This window comes from Ambystoma mexicanum, chromosome 6p (genome assembly GCF_040938575.1).
Source record: "Ambystoma mexicanum isolate Mex_15411 chromosome 6p, UKY_AmexF1_1, whole genome shotgun sequence".
Taxonomy (NCBI): domain Eukaryota; kingdom Metazoa; phylum Chordata; class Amphibia; order Caudata; family Ambystomatidae; genus Ambystoma; species Ambystoma mexicanum.
The window spans coordinates 1,329,437,741-1,329,462,913 of record NC_090935.1 but is presented as its reverse complement, the minus strand read 5'-3'; the positions used below and the strand labels follow the sequence as shown (position 1 = coordinate 1,329,462,913).

At 48.9% G+C, this 25,173-nt stretch overlaps 1 protein-coding gene across 2 annotated transcripts in view; it reads left to right on the top strand.

Moving 5' to 3' along the window:
- Positions 1–25,173, top strand: part of LOC138510377 (coiled-coil domain-containing protein 171-like) — a 3,784,015-nt gene that overhangs the window by 1,088,078 nt on the left and 2,670,764 nt on the right. For both annotated transcript variants that reach the window (XM_069625990.1, XM_069625991.1), the window contains one exon: positions 685–753. In XM_069625990.1, coding sequence (XP_069482091.1) covers positions 685–753 — 69 coding nt within the window. The remainder of the gene's footprint in view (positions 1–684; positions 754–25,173) is intronic.

Genomic DNA, 25,173 nt, shown 5'->3' with positions numbered 1-25,173 from the left:
ATTGTAATGTATGTATACATGCATTTTATTGTTCATTTCTTTTCTTATCAAATGTAATTGTAAAGCTTTTGTTTGTAAACCATATACAATACTAACAAATAAAAAAAAGACACTAGCAGACTTATATAAGGAGAGGTCCCCCCTCTTTTCCGAGGATATGAAAGTGAAACTCCAGTTGGGCGAGGGGGGAGCATTTCCATTATATACAACTCAGGCATTGGACCTCACACTGAGGGGTTGGAGCGGCTGGCACGAGACAGCTGATGGGATTGGAAGTATCAATGAGGCAAGGGATCCCTCAAAAGAGAGTTTCATGGCTTTACCAATTGTTAGACACAGCGGTCCCGGAAGATAAACTGCCATACATGGAAAAATGGGAAAGATACTTGGGAATTACAATATCTTTATTTTTATTATCTTTATTATGATTTTTATTATCTTTATTATTTATTACATCTATTTGGATTCCGATCTACGCAATTGTTCAGTCCAGATGAACCATGCCCATTATAATGATGTGTTTGGATTCCAATCTTTATAGTAGTTCAGTCCTGTTGCCTCCCGAATAGAAGCCTCCACTGCATCTTTGCCAAAGATGATCAAATGGAAAGAATCACTGTTATGCATTGGCTTAAAATGTACTGCCATATGTAATTCGACTCTCCATTCTTAATTGCTTTGCAGTGTTCCACGAGTCAAAATTCCAATAGTGAACAAATACTGGACCCTTCAGGCAGTTATTTGTATGGGCAAGTAAGTATATATACTAGATGTGTTGTTGGGCATGTAACATGTTTACAAATGTACCATACCTTGTTGTGATCACCAAAAGTAAGCATTTGCTTGATCTCACCTATACTGAAGACTTTACTCTTATTACAAAGCCAGAAGCCTCCTTCAGCATTTATTGCAGATACATCTTTATTTAAAATGATAAGGAGGCACCAGATCCTTGATAGACAGGAATATCAAGAGTCTGATAGAAGCCTGTACCACCATGTGGATGGCTATATCAACATCTAGTGTTTATATGGATTCAATGTCTGTTCAAAATGACTCAGATGGCTCTTGTTTGCATACTAAATCTGTCCAATCCTATTCTTTCTTTACATTTTTTCTTTGCCATATTTAATAGCATTCATCTCAGCCTTTTAGCATTCTTTTCACAGCACATGTTGATAACTGCTTTAGAATAGCCACAGCTAAGAAAATCTAATGCCATATCTGATGCATCAACCTATAAATCGTTATGTTTGGTACAGTTTTGCGTTATTCGATCTTGCTCCTTTTCTACCATCCTTTCTTTTAAAGCTTTACCTTCCTTTACTTTCCTCCCCTTTTGCATCCCCTCCAAGCTCTCCTATCTTGCCTCTCCTCATTTTTTACCTCCTCCGCCTCTTATGCTTTTCCCCCCTCCTGCTTGATGTTCACTTCCAACTTCACCTGCTCTTCAGTCTCTCTGTTGATGTTCACAATTACCAACCTCTTCTGCTTTGTCCCCACTCCATGATCTCCACCACCTCAAACCACTTCTGGTTTCACCTCTTCTCCCTGATCTTCACCACTTCCAACCTCCTCTGCTCTTTCACCCCTTTGACCCTCACCACCTCAAACATCTGCACCGCAAAATCGCTGCACATGCAACTCCTTCTGTACCTTTCCCCTCTCCTGCACGTTCAACTCCTTCTTCACCGCTTTCTATTCACACACCTTAAGGTTCTTCACCTCTGCCTCTCTTTTACTAATTGCTTTGCTGCTCCAAACACCCAGATCTCTGCTTTATTTCCTTTTATTGTACATATGTCTATTCCATCCTCTTTGGCTGAGTTTTTGTTTGGGGATTGGCCATAGACCAAGTCTAAATGGGGTTGGTCCACCATCCTGGTTCCTGGATTTCCATGCACTGGCACACGCGTCAGGAACAGGGACATAGCCACACTGACTTTTCTCTACTCCACGTCTGCTCAACCACAAAAAGCCTTTGTGCTCTTCTCTCAATCTGCCGACAGTGGGGATCTGTTGTCGGTTAAGTTCAGCGCCCCTCAAGGGCGAAGCTCTTGGAAGTTTCCAGAAGGCCATTGGGCCTACTTCGCACCCTCCGACCATGACAGAGGAGAAGAAAGAAGGAAGATACCGCTTCAGGTCCTGCAGAAAGTGCAGGCTCCGAAATGTGTTAGTGGAGGACAAGCACCTGCAATGCCTCTACTGCCTGCATCCGGACCAAAAGGAAGGAGATTGCGAGATATGCTACAGATTCTCCAAGAAGACGACAAAGGACATGCACAGTAGACTGGCGGCGTGGCTGAACACCAAGACCTCTTCCCTGTGCCCCGAGCAGGGGCATACCTCACCCAAGGCTGGTCGGTCCGAGGAGCGGGCTTCTAAGTCCTGTGAGGGCACCTCATCTGTGGGGGCCCAAGATATGGGCAAGCACCTCAATTTCCGGGTCCATCGGGGTCGCTGCAGAGGCGGGTCCAACGGCAGACAGGGCGTGATCGAAATCACCCTCCGCCCCCATTGACAGCCGGCAATCGAGCTCCTCCTCAAAGAGAAAGTCGTCCAACCCGGCTAAGCTGTGAAGAAGCCTGAGAAGCCACGGATGGAGGAGAAGAAGACTGAGCTACCCAAGAAGGCCCTGGCGGCACAGGAAAAGTCTTAGTCGATGATAGAGCTGGTGGCGGCTGCTCTCTCAAAAGCTAAAGGGGCTGACCCTGAGAAGGTAGCCCCCAAAGCACTGAAGATATCCCTCTCTCCGAGGCGCGAGGCCGCCGTGGTGACTTTGACCAGGTCTGCCGATATGCCAGAGAAAGGGACACCGCCTCACAACTCGGTTCCAGCCCCTCAGGGTGGAAAAAGGGTTGGGGGAGCAAGAAGGCCCCGGATCAGTCCAAGGCTGTGCCCAAGTCATGGAAATTTTGTCCACAGAAGCCAAGGATTTGGAGTCCCTACACACGGTCCTTGAGGGCGTGGAAGAGGACGACGACGGCGCAGGGCCTAGTGTTCCGATCATGCCAGTTCTGCCGAGGGATGTGTCTCTGGATATCCTATCAACCCTCCACACCTTGGTGTTGGAGATCCAGAAGAGGATGCCACAAGGGCCTGTTCCAGCGGTCCCTGACCAACCGCTGATGAAGAGAAGAAAGCGCTATCTGACACCCCCAATTCAGCCTCCACATCTGCATAGGGTCCCAGCTCTGCTAGCATACCCAGACACAGCTATGGGGACGGAGACGGCCACGATGACGGACGATGACGACGACCTTGTTGGCGCGGGCAGTGTATCCCCGCAGCCTAGGGTGTCCCCCCAGAGGAGGTGGGATCGTTCCACTCTATGATCGCCAAGGCCTCCGAGCTGTTTCAGCTTGTGCCTGAAGATACCAGGAAGTAAGGTTGTTAGTCTAGAAAATATCCTACCATAGCATAGACGGTATATTATGTTGGCCGAAAACCAACCGCATCCTATGTCTAGCATCGCCAGTACAGGATCGTCAGCATAACCATAGAGCTTCCATTTTGTAACAATAGAATTCGCCAATTTGCAATATTTCTTTTCTTTGCTTTTCTGTTCTAATGCCTTGCTAAAAGTGAATTCTATTTCATTCTGTTCATGCACAGAGCAAGGCCACAAGTTACATGATGAGAGACTAGCCTAGACAGCCCAGACAGCAATACACTGTTTTCCTCCCTCACAAGTCCTTGGAAGTAAGCAGAAAGGCATTTAATCACCAAGCAGGCGCCAGCTAGTCTCGCTGAAACGGCAGAAACTGTAGAAATAGACAGTTAATGGCTTCAATTATACTCTCATTCACGGCCCCCCTTTTCTGGGCCCCTTTAGATCGAGCCGACCTCTAGCTCACAAATAGAAACCAAGAGATAGTAGGGCTTGGAATGTGTCCCTCATACGAACACAGCTTGCTTGCAGAACAAGAGCACTATGTTCTTGGTTACAAAGAATAGTGTCTGCACCTTCGCAGATTGCAACTGTTGCTGAATAAATGTCTTTTAAGGGTGTCATATACGTCATAATTGTCAATCACCGATCCCTTGCTAAAGAAGATACATTATGGGCGGTTTTGGATGTGACACGACTGATAATATGATGGTCTTTTTGTATATATGTAACTGATGTAAAATGTTCACTCTCTTGCGTCCCACGAGGTCTGGGTAACACACGTTGCGGGTCATGAGATCCGGTCGGCCGACTGAGACTATTTGCTTTGCAATAAACCCTAGATTTTGGGAATTGAACCTCGTGTCTGGCGTATCAGTTCGTGTGTGGTGATTGTGCCTTGTTTCCATGCATGAGGGTCCCCCAGGGAAAAACTGAAGAAAAAAGAATCGAGGACGAGGCCGTCGAGCCGGGATCAAGAGTTGTCCAGGGCGCCCCTGTGAAAGTGATGAGAGACTCCTCTGCAGATCTGTACACAACCGGTCCCTGATCGACGTGTCTGGCCAGAGAGCAAGAAGGCGAGGGTCCCGTAACGAGGCAGTTTGAGCCAGATACGCAGACACGACGATCCTTGGTTGCGTCAGTATACGGACAAATTGCGTCTTCTTGAAAGACGAATTGATTGATCAGGTGAGTCGTGCACCAATTCTAATAATCCTGATATTGGTTGAGAGTTGCTCTTGCAAGATCAAACACCAAGGGTAAGGTACGAATAAGATCAACCATGCCTGGGATATTGTCTTCCTGTTTAGTGGGATTTTTCCACTGCGGTAGACAATCTTTGGAAACTGGCCAGGCTGCACCACTCGTAGGGTCGCCAGCGTATGAGATGTATATGAAGTATGGAATAGGGGCAATAATGTTTTGTGAAATTTGGCATAGGCAAACCAGACACGTAGAATATTTGCAATGGCCTAAAAATGGGAGTTATGAGATGGCACGTATATATCATTTGGAATCAGTATTGCTGCGCAAGAAAGCACGCCCTGCAACATTTGGTGTCATTAGAGACTGCAGGAAGGAAGCTATCCTCTGCTTGAGAAGCAGAGAGAAACATGCACGTAGGCACAAATCTAATGCAGATAGAGCGCTAGAACAGGAAGAAAAAGAATGGGATGAGCAAATTAGAAAGGCACAAAAAAGACATAATGAGGGGGAGGGAGGCACTAAAGATACACAGGCCGATTCATGGAATTAATGTGCGCTGAAAATTTCCGCGCAAGCGTGCGAAAGCATGCGAATCGCAGTGCAAGTGCGAAAATCGCAGCGAAACCCACGCACAGCGATTCATGGAAGTCCGTGCACGTGTAAATTCATGGATGTGCGCCAAAATCCTGCGTGGCGCACACTGGCGCCCACGTCTTCAAACAGCATGCGCTATGCACACAGCGAAAGCACACATAGCACAGCGCACACAACAAAAGTAGGCGTAACACAGGGCGTAACACGCGGAATGGGGAACGACGAGTGAAAATGTGGGCGTCACGGGGGAAGTACAGGAGGCAAATGCGCGGAACGCCCACACGTGCGCCTACAACAAGTATTCATGGAATCGAACGGGGCTAATGCGTGCTCCAAAAAAGATGCGCTAATCCGGAAACACGTACGCCAGCAGGAAGCAGGCGTACATGGACCCGCGCAGCATAAAAGTGCGCGCAAACAACAAACAAGCTCAGACGCTAAGATGAATATACCGTTCCTTGCAGCAGCGGTCGTGGGATACTGCAGGAGGAGGAGGATAGTCAGGCCCAGAATCTTTACACCCAGAACCAGCCTTTTTGGGATGCCTGATGACCAGGTGTATGGGAGGTACAGGTTTCCACCTCACATAATACTCGACCTGGTGAATGAGTGGGAGGATGACCTCACATCACCCACCCTGTGCTCCCAAGCACTGAGCCCCCTTGAAAAGGTGCTTAAGGTACTGCACTTCTTGGCCACTGGATCATTTCAGCGGACAAGTGCTATAGTGGGGGGGGGATGTCACAGGCCACGCAGTCACGCTGCCTACACCAGGTGTTGGCCATCATGACTGCACGCCCGTCAGTCCGCAGGCACATATACCTGCCCAGAACACCTGCAGAAAGGCAGGCTGCCATCCAGGATTTCTACGGGGTGGCACAATTCCCCAAAGTGCTAGGTGCCATTGATTGCACCCATGTGGCTCTACGTCCCCCCAGGGCAACGGAGCTATAGAAACCGCAAGCACTGGCATTCCATCAACGTGCAGGTAGTGTGGGATGCCAAGGGAATCATCACCTCAGTATATGCCAACTATCCAGGGTCCAGCCATGACATTTTCATTTACAGAATGTCAACCCTAAACCGGGACCTAGAAGCTGGGCGGCATGGCGATACATGGCTGCTTGGTGAGTATAAATGCCACTGCACATGCATGCATGTGAGATACTGAGCAATGTCAGAAACCCACTAATGATACCCATCACCACCTCCCCAGGGGACAGTGCCCACCCTCTGAGCACCCACATGATGACGCCAATTCAGAACCCCACCACACCACCCGAGGTAAGATACAACACAGCCCATATTGCAACCCGGGGCACAGTGGAGCGCACATTCGGAGTGCTCAAGTCACGCTTTCACTCCGTTGACCGCTCTGGTGGGCAGCTGCTATACGCTCCCCCAGTAGTGTGCAGGATCATAGTGGCAGCATGTGTCCTGCACAACGTTCCAACTTGCCGGGGCCTGCCAGTGGACATGGTGGTGGCCCCACATCCCCAACCACATGCACGGCCACTGTGCATGGGAGGAGAAAGGGCATGTGGTGAGGCAGCCCGTACGCAGCTGGTGGCTAATTACTTCACCTAAAATCACACTCCTGTGGAGTGCACACAGCCCTGGCACATACCAGCTGACAATCAATGATGATGACATAAGGGACAGTCAACTGTCACAACCATACCAGCCTGAGATTGGTCACCTGGAAGTGTTACATTGTGTGCATCCCTACCTACCGAAACACCACCAATGCTGCGTCATTATAAGACATACATCTATGCTGCTAAATTGATTACCCCCTTGCAAAATACAACATGAAAACAGCGCTGTGTCACCCAACCCCTCCCCAGCTCCGCCACCCAACACACCATGGCATGTCATGCAATGTGAAAGCAAACAAAGCAATGCACAAGACCTGACACAAGTGTCACAAAGTGCACTGTCCCAAATGGAAACTGCCCACAGACAATATGCTCCCAGTAATCAATAACAAACAGCACACATAAACAAATACTTACCACCAACACAATACAGCAACACACCATGAAACATTGCAAAAACATGACAGTACTAAGTCAAAGTAGTGGTAGTGTTGCAACCTGAATAAGCCAGCACATCGACCCCTTCCAACTGTAGAGTGTTGCTGCCACGCAAATGTGTCAGTGTACTGCGTACGACATGAACTCCATCGGCTAAGGAGACGGCCTTGTGAAGACATGAGGAAGGAACCTGCAAATTAGGAGGAAGACATGGATGCACAAGCACATATCACTGTGAGGTACATACGAATAAGTGTTTTAGGTTTTAATGCATTTTGAGATTTACATTTGGAGCCATACCAGTTGTACCACTGTGAATATACAACCACTTGTGTATGCTATGTAGAATTGTGGTTCGATTTATGTGTACATAATTATTTAATGTATTCTCTTTATTTAATGTGTTTAGTTTGTCCAAACTTTTAATGATATGTGAGATGTCCTCTAATTGTATATATATCTATACTTTCAGATATTTTTGCTCCTGAAGAAGGGGATAGTCCCCGAAACGCGTAGAGCTTGAAGCTGCAGTTCAAAATTGGGAGCTTATTTCTTTGTCTGGTTTGATTTGTTTTTCATGCTGGCCATATTGGAAGTCAGTTGATAGCTTTTTTCTGTACTTTTATGAAGATATTTTGTTACCTATGTTCTAAATTGACAATTCTTTCTATATATAAAAGTGCAAATGTTATGAAATTTGACTGATTTATTTCAGCTTGTAAGGTGTGCAGGGGACGGGAGTGTCTTTAAGTTTAGACACTTTTTGTTTTATGTTTAACACATGCTCCAGTGTCAGGGCGTGTATTCCTCCCCAGCACCCAGAATTGTAATAAAATCTCTCTAAATAGTTATTTAGTTTTTGAGTAATTAGGTGTGCTCTGATAGATACTTCTTTTTGTAATTTGGCAGAAGGGATATTGTCATACCCAAATCAAAGGCATGTGAATGTATTGGAGGAAGCACATGGGTGACCCATAACACTCAGGAGTACAGACCCTCACCTGGCACTCAATTATAACCCGTCAACCAAACAACATACACATGGATTACACACACATGCATGGGCACTCACCGGACAATGCGTCGTAATCAGGTAGGCCTCCCACGCCTTGGATCTGTTCCTCTGTGACGAAGGCCCCAGCAACAGACTCATGTTCAGTGAGTTTGTTGTCCTCTGGTGGAGACCCACCGCCAGTCACCAGAGTAGCGGCATGATTTGAGGCCAGCTTCTTCTTTGCTCTGCGTTTCAGGTCATTTCACCGCTTGTAGCAATCAACAGCTGTGCGCCTCACAAATCCAAGGGCACTTATGCGGTCCGCGATGGCCTGCCAGTGTGCCCTACGTTGACCAGGTGTGGTCTTGCACCCTGCAGTCACCACCATTTCGCGGCTATGTGCCAACACAATGGTCACAAGTGCATCAAGTTCGGCGTCATTAAAGCTAGGCTTCCTTGACATGCCAGAGTGTGTAGCCGTGTCTGGGGTCTCAGCCTGTAGTGCCAGAGCACCCTTCTTCCTCTTTTTCAAAGGTGGAGTGGAGCCTGTGTGGCTTACGCCGCTCTGGTCAGTAGGGGCAGAAGCGCCGGTGGACTGGGTACTAGGAGTATGTGAAAGCACAATGACCATAGGTCTTGGTGCAGGCATTGGCTGAAGTGTGATGTTGGCAGGGGCAACGTCGGTTTGATGGACCTGGACGGACACTGTCCCGGCTGGGAGACTCAGAGCTGGGGTTGATAGAGCTGCAGCTGCCCCTGCAGCCTCCCCACCCTGCCTACTTGGGGCAGCAGATGACATCGCTGCCCCAGATCCATGTGGCCTGGTGACACCAACTTACACCACCACACATGGCTTAGACTTGCTGACCTGGAAGTCAGCCTGGGAGTCATCCTGTGCCGGGTCAGGTGCCACAACGGGCTGGTCCAACAAGGGCTGAGCTGGGATGGTGTCAGCTACGTTTCCCACAACCATGGGGGGGGGGCATGGGTGTCCCTGATTGGTCCTCCACACATGGGGGTCTACGGGCACCCTGCAAATCCTGGCCACGTTCCCTACCGCACCCACCACGCCCACCTTTTGGAGGTCGGCCACCTTTGCCTCCCTTACCGCTTGGTCGCCTCCCAACCATGGCACTGATGTTGTTGTGCGTATGGGAGTAGCAGTAAACGATTGTCCTGGGCAATTGGGGGTGAAAGGGGTAGGGTACTAGATGGAATTCATACCCTAGTGCTCTAGCAAGGCTGTCTGTGACCCCTGGGGGAAGATGACGGGTCACGCAACGCACAGGCACCCCGAAAACAAAAAATAACGTGCACCCAACCCCTCGTAGACCATGTGCGTGGAAAAATGAACCCGCACTACGCTGTGGCACCCAGGAACACAAAAATAAGCGTACGCGTGTTACACTACAATGACCTCTGACGGGGTACGCGACACACGGGGCAAGCACAGTTTGTAAATACGTGGGCGACTCACCGTCTGCCTGGAAAAAGAACGTGAAAAAGAGGTGCGTGTGCCCGTTAGCAACACCCCCGCCAAAAGAAGAATTGTACGCTGTCTGTGGAGACAGGGCAGAGGAAGAAGTGAACGCTGTTTGAGGAAACAGGCCCAACAAAAAAAATGAACGCTGTGAGAGGTAACGGGGAGTACGAACTTGAAACGCTGTGAAGTAATCGCGTGTGAACCGACAAGAAGTACAGAATTCACCCACTCGCTCTCCACGAAAAGCACGTACAAGGAAATGGGGTCCTACACGTACCTTTAAAGCGGCCCACACGTACAACGTCACTTACGCGTGTACGCGCTAAGGCCCTTTCCTCCAATTACACCAGCTGACACTCGGACGTGCAGTTTTTGGACGTGTACGATGAACATGCACCTGTGTTGAGGGAAATGCCTGCGCGTGTCACTTCACATATGCATATGCCCTTTCCTCGGAATACATGCATTCACACGCAGACATGCAGTTTTTTCACATGCCATAAGCCACTATGCCCACGTCATGAGGGAAACGCCTGTGCGCGTAACGTCACAGATGCGCATACGCGCTAAGGGCCTTTCCTCGAATTACACGCAGACATGCAAGATTTTCAGGTGCCAAATCAGTCCGTATCAAGCTGGCCACGCAACAACACTCGGAAGACCACGCTCCTGCCCAGAAGTCCGAATTACTGCCCCCCAGAGCCCTGAGCACGCCATCTGCTGCTGCCTGCCTGCCTGATGCTCAAGTGCCCTTCTATTTGGTGCCTGCACGTCAGCCAGGATCCCAGTTGCTGTGTCCACCCCTGCTGGAACAGAAGACTCCCGACAGGGATACCATCGCTCCACAGCCCAGCCCCACGACCCAGTTGCCCACCCACGCCTGCCTCGGGGGTCGCCATGTCGGGGCAAACACCATCTGAGACCACTGGCGACCCCCAACCAGAGAGGCAGAGGGCCACCAGCTTCAGTGTGAAGGAAGTTGGTGTCCTGGTGGAGCATGTCCTGGGGCATTATGATGCCCTCTTCAGAACATCACGCGCCAACAAGGAAGGACGGGAGAGGATGTGGGACGACGTAGTGGTTGCCATCAACGCGGAGGGGGTGGCAACCCGCGACATCAAGCACGTCAAGAAGCCCTGGGAGGACTTCAGGTCCAGGACCATCCACAAGGCCCGGCGCCTCGCGGAGGGGGGCCGGGTCAGCGTGAGTGACATCCAGATGAGGGTCCTGGAACACGTATGCGCAGCGCTCCACGCCCAGATCCTTCGGAGGAAGACCCGTCTGGAGTTGAGCGGTAAGTGGCCAAGCATTGGTGTGTGAGACAGGGCATGTTGCAGTGTGCTGGTAGTCTGATACTTGCCTGTATGTGTGATATGGGCCATGTATGGATGTGTGTGTGCAGGGACATCATGGTCATCCATGTGAGACCAGTAATGTGCGAACCACATGGTTGGTGCATGAGTTCAAATGCAACATGGGGAGCTGTATGGCAAATGCACACATGAAAGCATGCCAGTGTCTGTTCTTGCTCATGGTGGGGGTGTGAGGGATGGGTGCTGCTGTCATGTACATGTCTGGTGCACATGTGTGTGTGTCTGAGAAGTGTGTCTGTGACTTCGATATGCCATGGATTCATGACACATGTCCGTGATGATGTGTACATTCACTTATGCAGTGCGGTCACCGTTGTATGCACTGTGTCTATCCACTGTGTCTGTGGTGTACAAGGCATGATGCATGACCCTCCGGTGATGTGTGTGCATGGGATCAGTCTGAGCCATGATGCATGTGAGTTTGAAGGCAACATTTTGATTAATAGAGGCCCTTGTACATGGATGCTGATGTTGATTGCAGGCGCCATGCCTGTTTATGCATGTGTGTTGCGTGCATTCACCCATGTGTTGTGGAGGGACAGGATGGAAGTGACGTTAGACACTGCCGCTCAAGTGTTATTGCTTCCTGTCTATGGGAATATTGTACTGTACCCTGATGCTTGTGTTCTATGTCTCCCTCTACGTAGCGTCAAGTGAAGAAGAGGGCGGAGACGGCGCTGTGGAGCCAAGCGGTGGGGATGCCTCCACTGGGCGGCGACGCAAGGCCCAGCCACCCTCCCAGGACATGCCATCATCCGGGAGCAAGGGGGCTGGTGCCGCGTCTGCCACTACGGCTGTGGCGGAAGGGCCGGGTGAGCCCCCACAGGGGCTTGCAATGGCGGAAGACCGTACGGAGACATCCAGGTTGGTGGTCTCCACAGAGGAGGAGGAGCCCGCTACTGAGCCGCACATGGGGCCTGGTGGGGGTAGTACCACTGGTGCAAGTGGTGCAGGCCAGGGCCAGGGTCAGGAGGCAGCACAGGTCACCACGGAGGGGCCTGTGCATGTCCCTGTCCTTGACCCTGTGACTGCACCACCATGCACCAGCAGGGATGCCCCATCCCAGGCCCGTCCGCAGGTAGGGGAGAGTGCCATGTCATCTGCCTCTCCACTACCTGTGGACGAGGGGTCCAATGAACGTATGGGCTCCGTCCTGATGACGTGCGTTCTTCCTGGGCGGAGAACGCACGCCATCACGAACAGCAGCGTCGCGACGTGGCACTGTTGGGAGGGGCCCTGGTTGGTGGGTTCCTACATGTGACGCGCACTCTGGCGGACCTCTCCTCTGTGGAGACCATGCGTCAGTCATTCTCCCTGCCGTCTTCCGGCCCAGATTCCACCAGGGCCTCCTGTGGACCTGGCCTGCCCAACACAGCCAGCTTGGTGGAGATCCCATCCCTGCCACAATCGGGAGTCGGCGGTCCAGCAGGGGTGGACACCACAACTGGAGACCAGCTGATGGAGGATGTGCAGGCATCATCGGACAGGGCACATGGACAGCAGCAGCAGCAGGAGCAGGCTCTAGGTTGGAGCAATGATGGCTCGGGGCCATCGACATAAGGGGTGCAGGCATCGGCCAGAGGGCAAGAGAACCCTGGAATGGATGTGTCTTCTGTGTGGCTGCGGTTGGGCCAGCGTATAGGTGCTGAGCGGCGGCGGGCGGAAGAGGCGCTTCTCACCATGGTCAGGGCAGAGTTCTCCATGCGTCGGGTGTTGAGATGGGCAGAGTGCCTCGAGGCGACTCGCAGGGAGTTGGAACAGGCCATGAGTGCCTCCCTGCGAGACCTCGGGGCCAGGACAGAGGCCCGCCTCCAGCAAATAGACATGGAGTTTTATGATGCCCTGGCCGAAAACATCACTGAGTGAGCCGCAGGACTTGCCCGTCGCCATTGTAAATAGTTTATAGTGTTAGGATTCCTTTTATTTTTTTATTTTGGGGCTTTTGGAATATGCCCCACACTTTTGTAAATAGTTTTTTTGTTAGGTAGGTTATTAGATAGGTTTCATTTGTTTCGTTGGGCTCATGGACCCTTGAAAATTGTATTGTACATAGTTGGACGATGGATTTATTTGGACATTTTAATTTCATTTCACCATGGATCAATGGATTTACCTTTTTGCGTTTCATTTGGATTTGGTTTGGTGGACAGAGAGTTTTGGCCATTTTTCTTTTGGATTACTTGGGTTTTTTTGAGGATTTTTTTTTTACTTGGACATGCATTTCATTTCATGTTTGCCATTATTTTATGCTTTAAGTACTTTCAATTGGTTTTTATGTTAATACATTTTGATCTTTTACTTTAATGTGTGGGATTCACTCATTGGGTTCATGCATGTTGACATGTGGGTTTACTCAATCAATGGCAACCTGTGTGTATGTGTGTGACGGACATGTGTTGATGTACATAGTTGACTTTTGGTTTGTGTCATGAGATGGGCATGTCACTGCTGGGTGGGTGAGTGGGTGGGGGACATGAGTGGGACATGAGTGGGGGCCTGCTGGCAGGTGCCCCTCACTGCTGGGGTGTGGGGGTCCAGGGGGACATGAGTGGGGGCCTGTTGGCAGGTGCCTCTCACTGCTGGGGGGTGGGGGTGCAGGGGGACATGAGTGGGACATGAGTGGGGGCCTGCTGGCAGGTGCCCCTCACTCCTGGGGGGTGGGGGTGCTGGGGGACATGAGTGGGAAATGAGTGGGGGCCTGCTGGCAGGTGCCCCTCACTGCTGGGGGGTGGGGGTGCAAGGGGACATGAGTGGGGGCCTGCTGGCAGGTGCCCTTCACTGCTGCGGGGTGGGGGTACTGGGGGACATGAGTGGGGGCCTCCTGGCAGGTGCCCCTGGTGATCATATTGCAATGTGACATGTGGCTTGGCTGGAGGGCATGCCCATGGTGGATGGGCTGCCTGCGGGACATGACCAGGGGTGCATGGTAGTCCCCTGTGGTGTGGGCTGCCTGCAGGGGCCATGGAGGGGGTAGAGGGGGACACCTGGGAGGACCCACACTGCCAATTCACGTGTAGGACTCCCCGCGCGCACCACACTGGATACACGTACCCCGCTCTGACAGCAAAATCGTGTGTGAAACTTCCCACGAACCCCAGTAATACACATACTCTGCTCGCACAGGGCCAATCGCGTGTGAAACTTCCCGCGAATCCCAGTAATACACGTACCCCGCTCGCACAGGGCCAATTGCGTGTGAGACTACCCGCGCAGCGGGGTACATGTATTCGGAGGGGTGCGTGGGGAGTTTTACAGGCGCTTTCGAGGTTGTGAGCCTGTGCGCCATGTACAGGATTTGTGCGCTGTACATGGCGCACGGGGAGGGTTTGGGGGGCGTAACTGGTGCTGCTGCAGGGTCGATGCGCCACTCTGCGCCACGGCTGGTTTTGGATGGTAAGATCCATGAATACACTGTGCGCGGAAATGGATTTTAGCGCACGCGGCTGGCGCTGAAAGTCGCACGCGCACACTGTGCGCCAGCCGCGTGCACCACTTGTGCGCTGAATTCTATGAATTACCCCAATAATTAAGTTGGCTCAATAATTTTTGCTAGCTAGATTCAGATGTTAGGTGTTAATTTAAAATAAAACTTCAGGTGCATTGTGGCAAATGTCACGGGGCCACTCGGGACTAACACAAAAAGGGACTGAAGAGAAAAAGAGACATGTATTGCTACCTGTCTGCCCACAGTGCACTCCAAGGGAGAAGACGAGACCTCCCACTCTATTCGTTAAGCAAGTAGCTAATGTAGGTTTTCTAATTTACATGATTCCAATTGCATCATTCAGTATACACTTTCAATGTTATCGAGAAAGAAATTCAAAAGCACCAATACTTTGAAAAAGGAAAAAAAAACCTTTTACTGGTATTTTTAGGTTTCAGAAAAATATTAAACAATAATATTTGTAGATATATTAAGACAGTCAAAATAACTTAAGATTTATAAAACAAAACAATTACACCATTAGTGTTACCGAAAGCAGTACACTGTCAGAGTTCAAAGGACAATTCTTCCTTAGAGTATCACATGTATCACAGTGCAACTCGCTTTCTTTGACTGATTATTGGTGTAGGGTCCTGTTGTCTCCAGGACATTATGTATCTGACCATAAATGTGAGTACAAAAATTCAACCGATTGAGGTTTATCAATCCCAAAAAGTATCAAGTCTATGTAATTAATTTGTTGCCAACGCGTTTCGGACTATCCATCAGTCCATCTTCAGGGCAGATGATACCATTGGTTCCAGAACATGTGTTCATGCGCAATTTCAAAACCTAAGGCGGAATGTACTTTAATTTACGATTGGTAATTTACTGATAACCCACCTCGTAAATTTTGTTGGTGGGATCTATAATCTCAGGCTAAATAGCTGACCCTGCTGTAAATTATGTCACTGCATCCGTATCAAGGAGGGTGCCGTTATCTCACTCCCAAAACTGGTCCAATCAGAAGCAGTTCGTTCTAAAGTAAAGGCGGACATTAGTCTAATTTAGTTTCATTTAATTATATTAACTACTAACAGTATAATACAATTGGCCCTGGAGTTTTACTGCTTATACTTGCTGCACATCAATATATGAGCCATCCCCACTTTCTAATCCTGTTAAGAAGTAATATAGTAGTATGTACAATGTGTAATAGTTCACCTCATCTCCTACGCTAGAATAGGGGAGGTGTTTAGTCAATGAAAAAAACGTAAAATGGGCATACATCGTGATCAATCCCTCTATATTTAATTGGTAAATGTGACCCTGCCGCTCTAGCTATTTATGGATGTCTCACCGTGATTGGCTAAAAGTCAGAGTTTTCAGCGTGAAAATCTTTCTTACCCATTCGTCAGCATCAGATCTGCCAAGCGAAGCTCCTCGCGTCCGGCGTCGGAGAGAATGTCCCTTCTCCGGACTCGAAGCTTTTTGTGCTGGAGTAGAACCTTGTTGATCATGCGCATGGTGAGCGGTGCCGACGTGTAGAGCCGGGTACTGCTCTCATGCACCTGCGTATTGCTGATGACGCGTGAACTGTACCCCCGCGTCTGTGTATTAGGAACGTTGAGTCCAATATTAAATCTAACTGCACTTGCGCGAAGGAGAACACCTCAGTGTACAAACTTCGAACATGTACAATGACGGTTAGCCCGGTTTGAGCTTTTTGTGCTGAATTAAAGCCTTGTGGTGCATGCTCAAGGGGAACAGCGCCGACGTGTAGAGATGGCTACTGCTCTCCTGCTCAGGCGTATTGCTGATGGTGCGGGCAATGAACCCATGCGTCCATGTATTCAGAACGTAAAGTCCCACATTCGATTCAACTGCGCATGCACGAAGGAGAACACCTCAGTTTACACCTCTCGTGTATGTACAATGGCGGTTAGCCCGGTTTAAGGCAGTGTCTCACGAAGCAGGTCTAGAGGCGGTTGAATGGATGTTACTGAGAACAAGGGACTGCAAAGCAGACCGGGTATTTATCCTGACTTTATTGAAACTCGTGCGTATGAACAACTTCTTTAAGTTTGATAAACGTTACTTCCTACAGATTTCAGGAACCAGCATGGGTGCAGCCATGGCCTCCTGCTACGCCAATATATTCATGTTCTTTTTAGAGCACGAACATGTGTTAACATCTCCAATATGGGCACGCCACTTGGCAATGTACACAAGGTACATTGATGACATCTTCGGCATTTGGACATGCCCCAGGGATGAACTCCAGCGATTCTTCTCCATGATGAACAACATGAACCCACAAATTAAATTTACAACATCCACAAGCGAATCTAAAATCCACTTTTTAGATGTCGAAATCTATGTGAAAAATGGACAATTGGAAACACGAATTTTCTCCAAAAGAACCGACAGAAACAGTTTGCTTTTGGCAACGAGTTTTCACCCGCAAAGAACGCTGGGCAGTGTACCATTGAGCCAGTTCTTAAGGTACAAAAGGAACATCTCAGAGACTACAGAATACTCAAGACAATCATCCATCTTAGAAACTAAGTTCATTGAAAGGGGATATAATAGAGCATTGATCTCCGATATAAAGGAAAAAGTGAATCTAATTCAAAGGGAAACCTTGTTGACACCTAAATCCTTTAAGGATCAAGAGAAATTAGTGTATGTAACAACACACTCAACACAGAACAAAAGGATTAAAAGAATTATTCATAAACACAGGCACATGTTAAGAATGGAGTTTGCAAAGGTAGCGGGCGCCCCTCTCTCGATAGAACAAGGCTTGATAACCTGTTCAGTGGTTATTAACCACTTGAGAGTTTGCAGCCACTGCTTTTTCACACTGTGCCTTTCACAGATGGGAAATATCCATTTGCATATCAGTCTTTGTCCTGCCCAGGGGCAGTCCAGCACCGAAATACAATGGCAATTCCAACCTGAACGAGAGTACCACCAGCAACCCCATACACGTGTTTCACCCTTGTTGGGGATCATCAGTGAGGTGAAGCTGATGCCTCTCTATGCACAGTGAGAGGGAGACCACATCTGGTTGCCCCCAGGAGACCTAGGGTTACCAATCCCAGGTTCCTTGAAATTTGGTTTGCAAAGGTAGCGGGCGCCCCTCTCTCGATAGAACAAGGCTTGATAACCTGTTCAGTGGTTATTAACCACTTGAGAGTTCGCAGCCACTGCTTTTTCTCACTGTGCCTTTCACAGATGGGAAATATTCATTTGCATATCAATGTTTGTCCTGCCCAGGGGCAGTCCAGCACCGAAATGCAATGGAAATTCCAACCTGAACGAGAGTACCACCAGCAACCCCATACACGTGTTTCACCCTTGTTGGGGATCATCAGTGAGGTGACGCTGATGCCTCTCTATGCACAGTGAGAGGGAGACCACGTCTGGTTGCCCCCAGGAGACCTAGGGTTATCAATCCCAGGTTTCTTGAAATTTGGTTTGCAAAGGTAGCGGGCGCCCCTCTCTCGATAGAACAAGGCTTGATAACCTGTTCAGTGGTTATTAACCACTTGAGAGTTCGCAGCCACTGCTTTTTCTCACTGTGCCTTTCACAGATGGGAAATATCCATTTGCATATCAGTCTTTGTCCTGCCCAGGGGCAGTCCAGCACCGAAATGCAATGGCAATTCCAACCTGAACGAGAGTACCACCAGCAACCCCATACACGTGTTTCACCCTTGTTGGGGATCATCAGTGAGGTGAAGCTGATACCTCTCTATGCACAGTGTCCTGGCCCTTGGCAGGACAAAGACTGATATGCAAATGGATATTTCCCATCTGTGAAAGGCACAGTGAGAAAAAGCAGTGGCTGCGAACTCTCAAGTGGTTAATAACCACTGAACAGGTTATCAAGCCTTGTTCTATCAAGAGAGGGGCGCCCGCTACCTTTGCAAACCAAATTTCAAGGAACCTGGGATTGGTAACCCTAGGTCTCCTGGGGGCAACCAGACGTGGTCTCCCTCTCACTGTGCATAGAGAGGCATCAGCTTCACCTCACTGATGATCCCCAACAAGGGTGAAACACGTGTATGCGGTTGCTGGTGGTACTCTCGTTCAGGTTGGAATTGCCATTGCATTTCGGTGCTGGACTGCCCCTGGGCAGGACAAAGACTGATATGCAAATGGATATTTCCCATCTGTGAAAGGCACAGTGAGAAAAAGCAGTGGCTGTGAACTCTCAAGTGGTTAATAACCACTGAACAGGTTATCAGGCCTTCTTCTGTCGAGAGAGGGGTGCCCGCTACCTTTGCAAACTAAATTTCAAGGAACATGGGATTGGTAACCCTAGGTCTCCTGGGGGCAACCAGACGTGGTCTCCCTCTCACTGTGCTTAGAGAGGCATCAGCTTCACCTCACTGATGATCCCCAACAAGGGTGAAACACGTGTATGGGGTTGCTGGTGGTACTCTCGTTCAGGTTGGAATTGCCATTGCATTTTGGTGCTCGACTGCCCCTGGGCAGGACAAAGACTGATATGCAAATGGATATTTCCCATCTGTGAAAGGCACAGTGAGTAAAAGCAGTGGCTGCGAACTCTCAAGTGGTTAATAACCACTGAACAGGTTATCAGGCCTTGTTCTGTCGAGAGAGGGGCGCCCGCTACCTTTGCAAACTAAATTTCAAGGAACCTGGGATTGGTAACCCTAGGTCTCCTGGGGGCAACCAGACGTGGTCTCCCTCTCACTGTGCTTAGAGAGGCATCAGCTTCACCTCACTGATGATCCCCAACAAGGGTGAAACACGTGTATGGGGTTGCTGGTGGTACTCTCGTTCAGGTTGGAATTGCCATTGCATTTCGGTGCTGGACTGCCCCTGGGCAGGACAAAGACTGATATGCAAATGGATATTTCCCATCTGTGAAAGGCACAGTGAGTAAAAGCAGTGGCTGCGAACTCTCAAGTGGTTAATAACCACTGAACAGGTTATCAGGCCTTGTTCTGTCGAGAGAGGGGCGCCCGCTACCTTTGCAAACTAAATTTCAAGGAACCTGGGATTGGTAACCCTAGGTCTCCTGGGGGCAACCAGACCTGGTCTCCCTCTCACTGTGCTTAGAGAGGCATCAGCTTCACCTCACTGATGATCCCCAACAAGGGTGAAACACGTGTATGGGGTTGCTGGTGGTACTCTCGTTCAGGTTGGAATTGCCATTGCATTTCGGTGCTGGACTGCCCCTGGGCAGGACAAAGACTGATATGCAAATGGATATTTCCCATCTGTGAAAGGCACAGTGAGTAAAAGCAGTGGCTGCGAACTCTCAAGTGGTTAATAACCACTGAACAGGTTATCAGGCCTTGTTCTGTCGAGAGAGGGGCACCCGCTACCTTTGCAAACTAAATTTCAAGAAACCTGGGATTGGTAACCCTAGGTCTCCTGGGGGCAACCAGACGTGGTCTCCCTCTCACTGTGCTTAGAGAGGCATCAGCTTCACCTCACTGATGATCCCCAACAAGGGTGAAACACGTGTATGGGGTTGCTGGTGGTACTCCCGTTCAGGTTGGAATTGCCATTGCATTTCGGTGCTGGACTGCCCCTGGGCAGGACAAAGACTGATATACAAATGGATATTTCCCATCTGTGAAAGGCACAGTGAGTAAAAGCAGTGGCTGCGAACTCTCAAGTGGTTAATAACCACTGAACAGGTTATCAGGCCTTGTTCTGTCGAGAGAGGGGTGCCCGCTACATTTGCAAACTAAATTTCAAGGAACCTGGGATTGGTAACCCTAGGTCTCCTGGGGGCAACCATACGTGGTCTCCCTCTCACTGTGCTTAGAGAGGCATCAGCTTCACCTCACTGATGATCCCCAACAAGGGTGAAACACATGTATGGGGTTGCTGGTGGTACTCTGGTTCAGGTTGGAATTGCCATTGCATTTCGGTGCTGGACTGCCCCTGGGCAGGACAAAGACTGATATGCAAATGGATATTTCCCATCTGTGAAAGGCACAGTGAGTAAAAGCAGTGGCTGCGAACTCTCAATTGGTTAATAACCACTGAACAGGTTATCAGGCCTTGTTCTGTCGAGAGAGGGGCGCCCGCTACCTTTGCAAACTACATGTTAAGAATGGACCCTAAACTTCAACAGCTTTTTCCGGATAGCCCGACATTTGCCTATAGGAACAACAAATCACTACGGAGCAGTCTGGTGAGAGCAGACATCTGTACTACAAGGACCACGACACCAATCTACAAAGGAACAGTCCCATGCTTAAACTGACAGCACTGCAGTAATGTTATAAAAGGCAATACCATCAGACATCCACATACAGGAATAACTATCGCCTTGAAACACTCATGTACATGTGATTCATCTAATGTGATTTATGGCCTGAAATGTCCATGTGGCATGTTTTATGTAGGCATGACCACCTGAAAGGCGAAAATACGATGGTCAGAGCACAAGTCAAACATCAGAACTAAGAATCAAAAGTCTCCAGTAGCTATGCATTTCCTACAAGCTAGCCATTCAATAGCACAAATTAAATGTGTATGTTGGAACAAATCAAGCCTAGCCCTAGAGGAGGCGACACAGTAAGAACACTTCAACAAAGGGAAATGTGGTGGATCGATATACTAGACTGTCTCAGCCCCAGGGGGATGAATGTTGATTTTGATCTAATGTGTTATGTCTAAAATGCACGATAATGCTATTTGAATGTGATGTCTGATGAAATCAAGATGGTACCGGAATCTGAGGCACAAGGTACAAGCCCTATTGGTAGGACTCAACACCATTTGGTTTTTTAAAAAAAACTTTGCCTTAAAATGTGAACGTCAACTTGGATCAGGAAGTATTTCTTAATCTATATGACGGCAGGAAGGTACATGGCAAGTACATACAGCAGAAACTCAAACACTTGAGGCACTTACCATTGGTTCCACCACATACAGATCGTAGCCCGGCAGACATGGGGACCCGAGCAGACTAGCTCTGCGTCATCCCCACTCAGCTGGACAGCGATATAAGCAAAATATTTCAATCACCGACATAGGGGCTGCTCACCACCTATGTGCTAAGTAGTATCATTGGATCTATCATATCTTGAATAATGGACATAGTGGTATTCTGCCTGACCTGTAGTCAACGGATTTAACTCTCCCACCATTATAAAAAAAAAAAATTGCGTGAGCCACTTACATTATTTTTTTTTTTGCGTGAGCCACTTAAAAGTTTGTTGGTTATTCTCCTCCAACATCTTAAACACGCGCATTTACAACAGGGGCTGTACCAGGAGGACTAGGTTACTGATGGTTGCGAGGTTCAACCATCTTATTACTACGCATACCTTTTGACACTTACTAGCAATTATCCGTTGAGAGCATCACGTTTTCCCTATGTGGATTCGATGTTTAAAGAACTTGTATTGTTACCCACAGACAGGGTATTTCGTATGATCACAGTATTAACCGATTCGTTTTGATTCGTGGATACTAGGTTCACTATATACAGCGCCGTGTCCACCCTTGGACGAGACACTGCCTTAAACCGGGCTAACCGCCATTGTACATACGCGAGAGGTGTAAACTGAGGTGTTCTCCTTCGCGCATGCGCAGTTGAATCGAATATGGGACTTTACGTTCTGAATACACAGACGCATGAGTTCATTGCCCGTGCCATCAGCAATACGCATGAGCAGGAGAGCAGTAGCCGGCTTTACACGTCTCTACATGTCGGCGCTGTTCCCCTTGAGCATGCACCACAAGGCTTTAATTCAGCACAAAAAGCTCAAACCGGGCTAACCGTCATTGTACATGTGCGAAGTTTGTACATTGAGGTGTTCTCCTTCGCGCAAGTGCAGTTAGATTTAATATGGGACTCAACGTTCCTAATACACAGAGGCGGGGGTACAGTTCATGCGTCATCAGCAATGCGCATGCGCATGAGAGCAGTAGCCGGCTTTACACGTCGGCACCGCTCACCATGCGCATGATCACTAAGATTCTACTCCAGCACAAAAAGCTTCGAGAAGGGACATTCTCTCCGACGCCGGACGCGAGGAGCTTCGCTTGGCAGATCTGATGCTGACGAATGGGTAAGAGAGATTTTCACGCTGAATACTCTGACTTTTAGCCAATCACGGTGAGACATCCATAAATAGCTAGAGCGGCAGGGTCACATTTACTGATTAAATATAGAGGGATTGATCACGATGTATGCCCATTTTACATTTTTTTTCATTGACTAAACACCTCCCCTATTCTAGCGTAGGAGATGAGGTGAACTATTACACATTGTACATACAACTATATTACTTCTTAACAGGATTAGAAAGTGGGGATGGCTCATATATTGATGTGCAGCAAGTATATGCAGTAAAACTCCAGGGCCAATTGTATTATACTGTTAGTAATTAATATAATTAAATGAAACTAAATTAGACTAATGTCCGCCTTTACTTTAGAACCAACTGCTTCTGATTGGACCAGTTTTGGGAGTGAGATAACGTCACCCTCCTTGATACGGATGCAGTGACATCATTTACAGCAGGGTCGGCTATTTAGCCTGAGATTATAGATCCCACCAACAAAATTTACGAGGTGGGTTATCAGTAAATTACCAATTGTAAATTAAAGTACTATTATTGACTACAACCCTAATGGTTGGTCCCTCTTTACATTCCGCCTTAGGTTTTGAAAGTGCGCATGAACACATGTTCTGGAACCTATGGTATCATCTGCCCTGAAGATGGACTGATGGATAATCCGAAACGCGTTGGCAACAAATTAATTACATAGACTTTTTTTTTTTAAACAATTTTTATTATTTCAAAAAACAAACAACATTACAACCTTTGTGGACTTCCATAGTCCGTATTACATGTCATATTACACAAAAATATTTACTGTCCACCCCCCTACCTCCACCTAAACACTAGCCGTCACATCTGTGCCATTTACATAAGTGTCTACGGGGATCTCAGTGCTCATTGCCACATCCGAGTCTTCCGTTTCGTGGTTATCCTGGTGAGGGTTCGCCATTGAGGTCACCAGTTGCCTCCAGGCTATCAGGGGGCCTACTTCCTCCTCTCCTCCCCTGGTAACAGCTTCAAACCATACCACAGTTTCTGCTTCAGCCCATATTAAAAGGTCCACCCACCAAATCTCCACCCTCGGCCTGTGGGCCGCCTTCCACCTCTTTGCGATTCTGCGCTTGGCCAGAACATAGGCTAGATCTTTCATTTTACTTATATGTTTTGAAGTACGTTGCCTGGGAAAACTCCAAAGCATGCATGCCCAAGCAAGCCTCACATCTAGCTCCACACCCCCGCCAGCCATTCTCATCCTTCCTTCTTCCCAGAATTTCCGTATCTCAGGGCAGGCCCAGAACATGTGCAGCAACCCTGCCTCCACCTCCCCGCACTTGGGGCATTTCTGTATAGCCGAGCCTCCAAACCAGGCTATCCTTTCGGTGGTCAAATAGGCTCTATGGGTAATATACAGCTGGATCTGCTGGAGCCTCGCGTTCCGGGACACCTTCTTGTGGTACCTTTGGGCTCTTTCACACTGTCCCTCTGTCATGGGTTCTCCCACCTCCTCCTCCCAAGCCTCCCTCAGTTGGGGCAACTCCTTCTCTGTCTTTGTTCTTAGGAGTTCGTATATCCTTGATATTTCGTGACCTCCCTCAGAGATGTCATACATCATTTCTAAAGTGGCATCAGGTTCTTCCATTAACACTGTCTCAGGCCACCTCTCCCTCACCCGCTTAATAAGTCTGGTATAAGTAATATATTGGCCTCCATGCACCCCTGTCTCCCCCTGCAACCTCTGAAATTCCACCGCTTCCCCGTCCTGCCATGTATCTCCGAGAGTAGCTATGCCCACCGATTCCCAGTATCTGCGGACCCCTTTAAGCAGTTGGGAGTCTGCCCCACATAGCGCCCCCAGTGGGACTTGCTGTGAGAGCGGGTCTGTGTCGCCCACTGTTCTCCACGCTCTGCGCCAGATCTCCCAGCCCAGCATCAACAATCTCCCCCTCTCCGCCACTTTTGTTCTATGCAGCCATACTATCTCGTTTAGGAAGTAAGGGGCAGAGTCACCTCGTAAAAGCCTGGCTTCCACAGAGTCCTCTGTAGATAGCCACCTAGCCACATATACCAGCTGTCCCGCCAAGTAATACAGTCCGAAATTCGGCAGGTTTATGCCCCCCTTATCACTCGTGTTTTGCAGTTTCCACAGGTTAACCCTGTTCCTAGAGTTGCCCCACAGGAAGCCCCTACACATGCTGTGAAGCCTCACAAAAAAGCGTCTGGGAACCAAGAACGGGATATTCACAAAAAAATGTAAAAGTCTGGGCAAAACCACCATTTTGAGCAGGGCTGTTCTTCCCATCATGCCCAGGGGTAGACGAGACCAGAACCCCATGCTGTTCTTAATGCCCTCAACTGCCTTCGCTGTATTGTGTTTGTGTTCTGTCTCTAACTTATGGTAAATGTTTACGCCCAGATACCGAAATGTCTCAGGCTTCCAGGGTATCTGTACGATGGGTAATCTCTCCAGTGGGGTGTTCCTGTATCTGCCCAGGGGGAACAAACTGGACTTCCCAGGGTTTACCGATATTCCAGAGAGGGTGGCATAACGGTTCATCACCTCCAACATATATAGCAGGTTCTCCTCTGGGTAGCGCAGATAG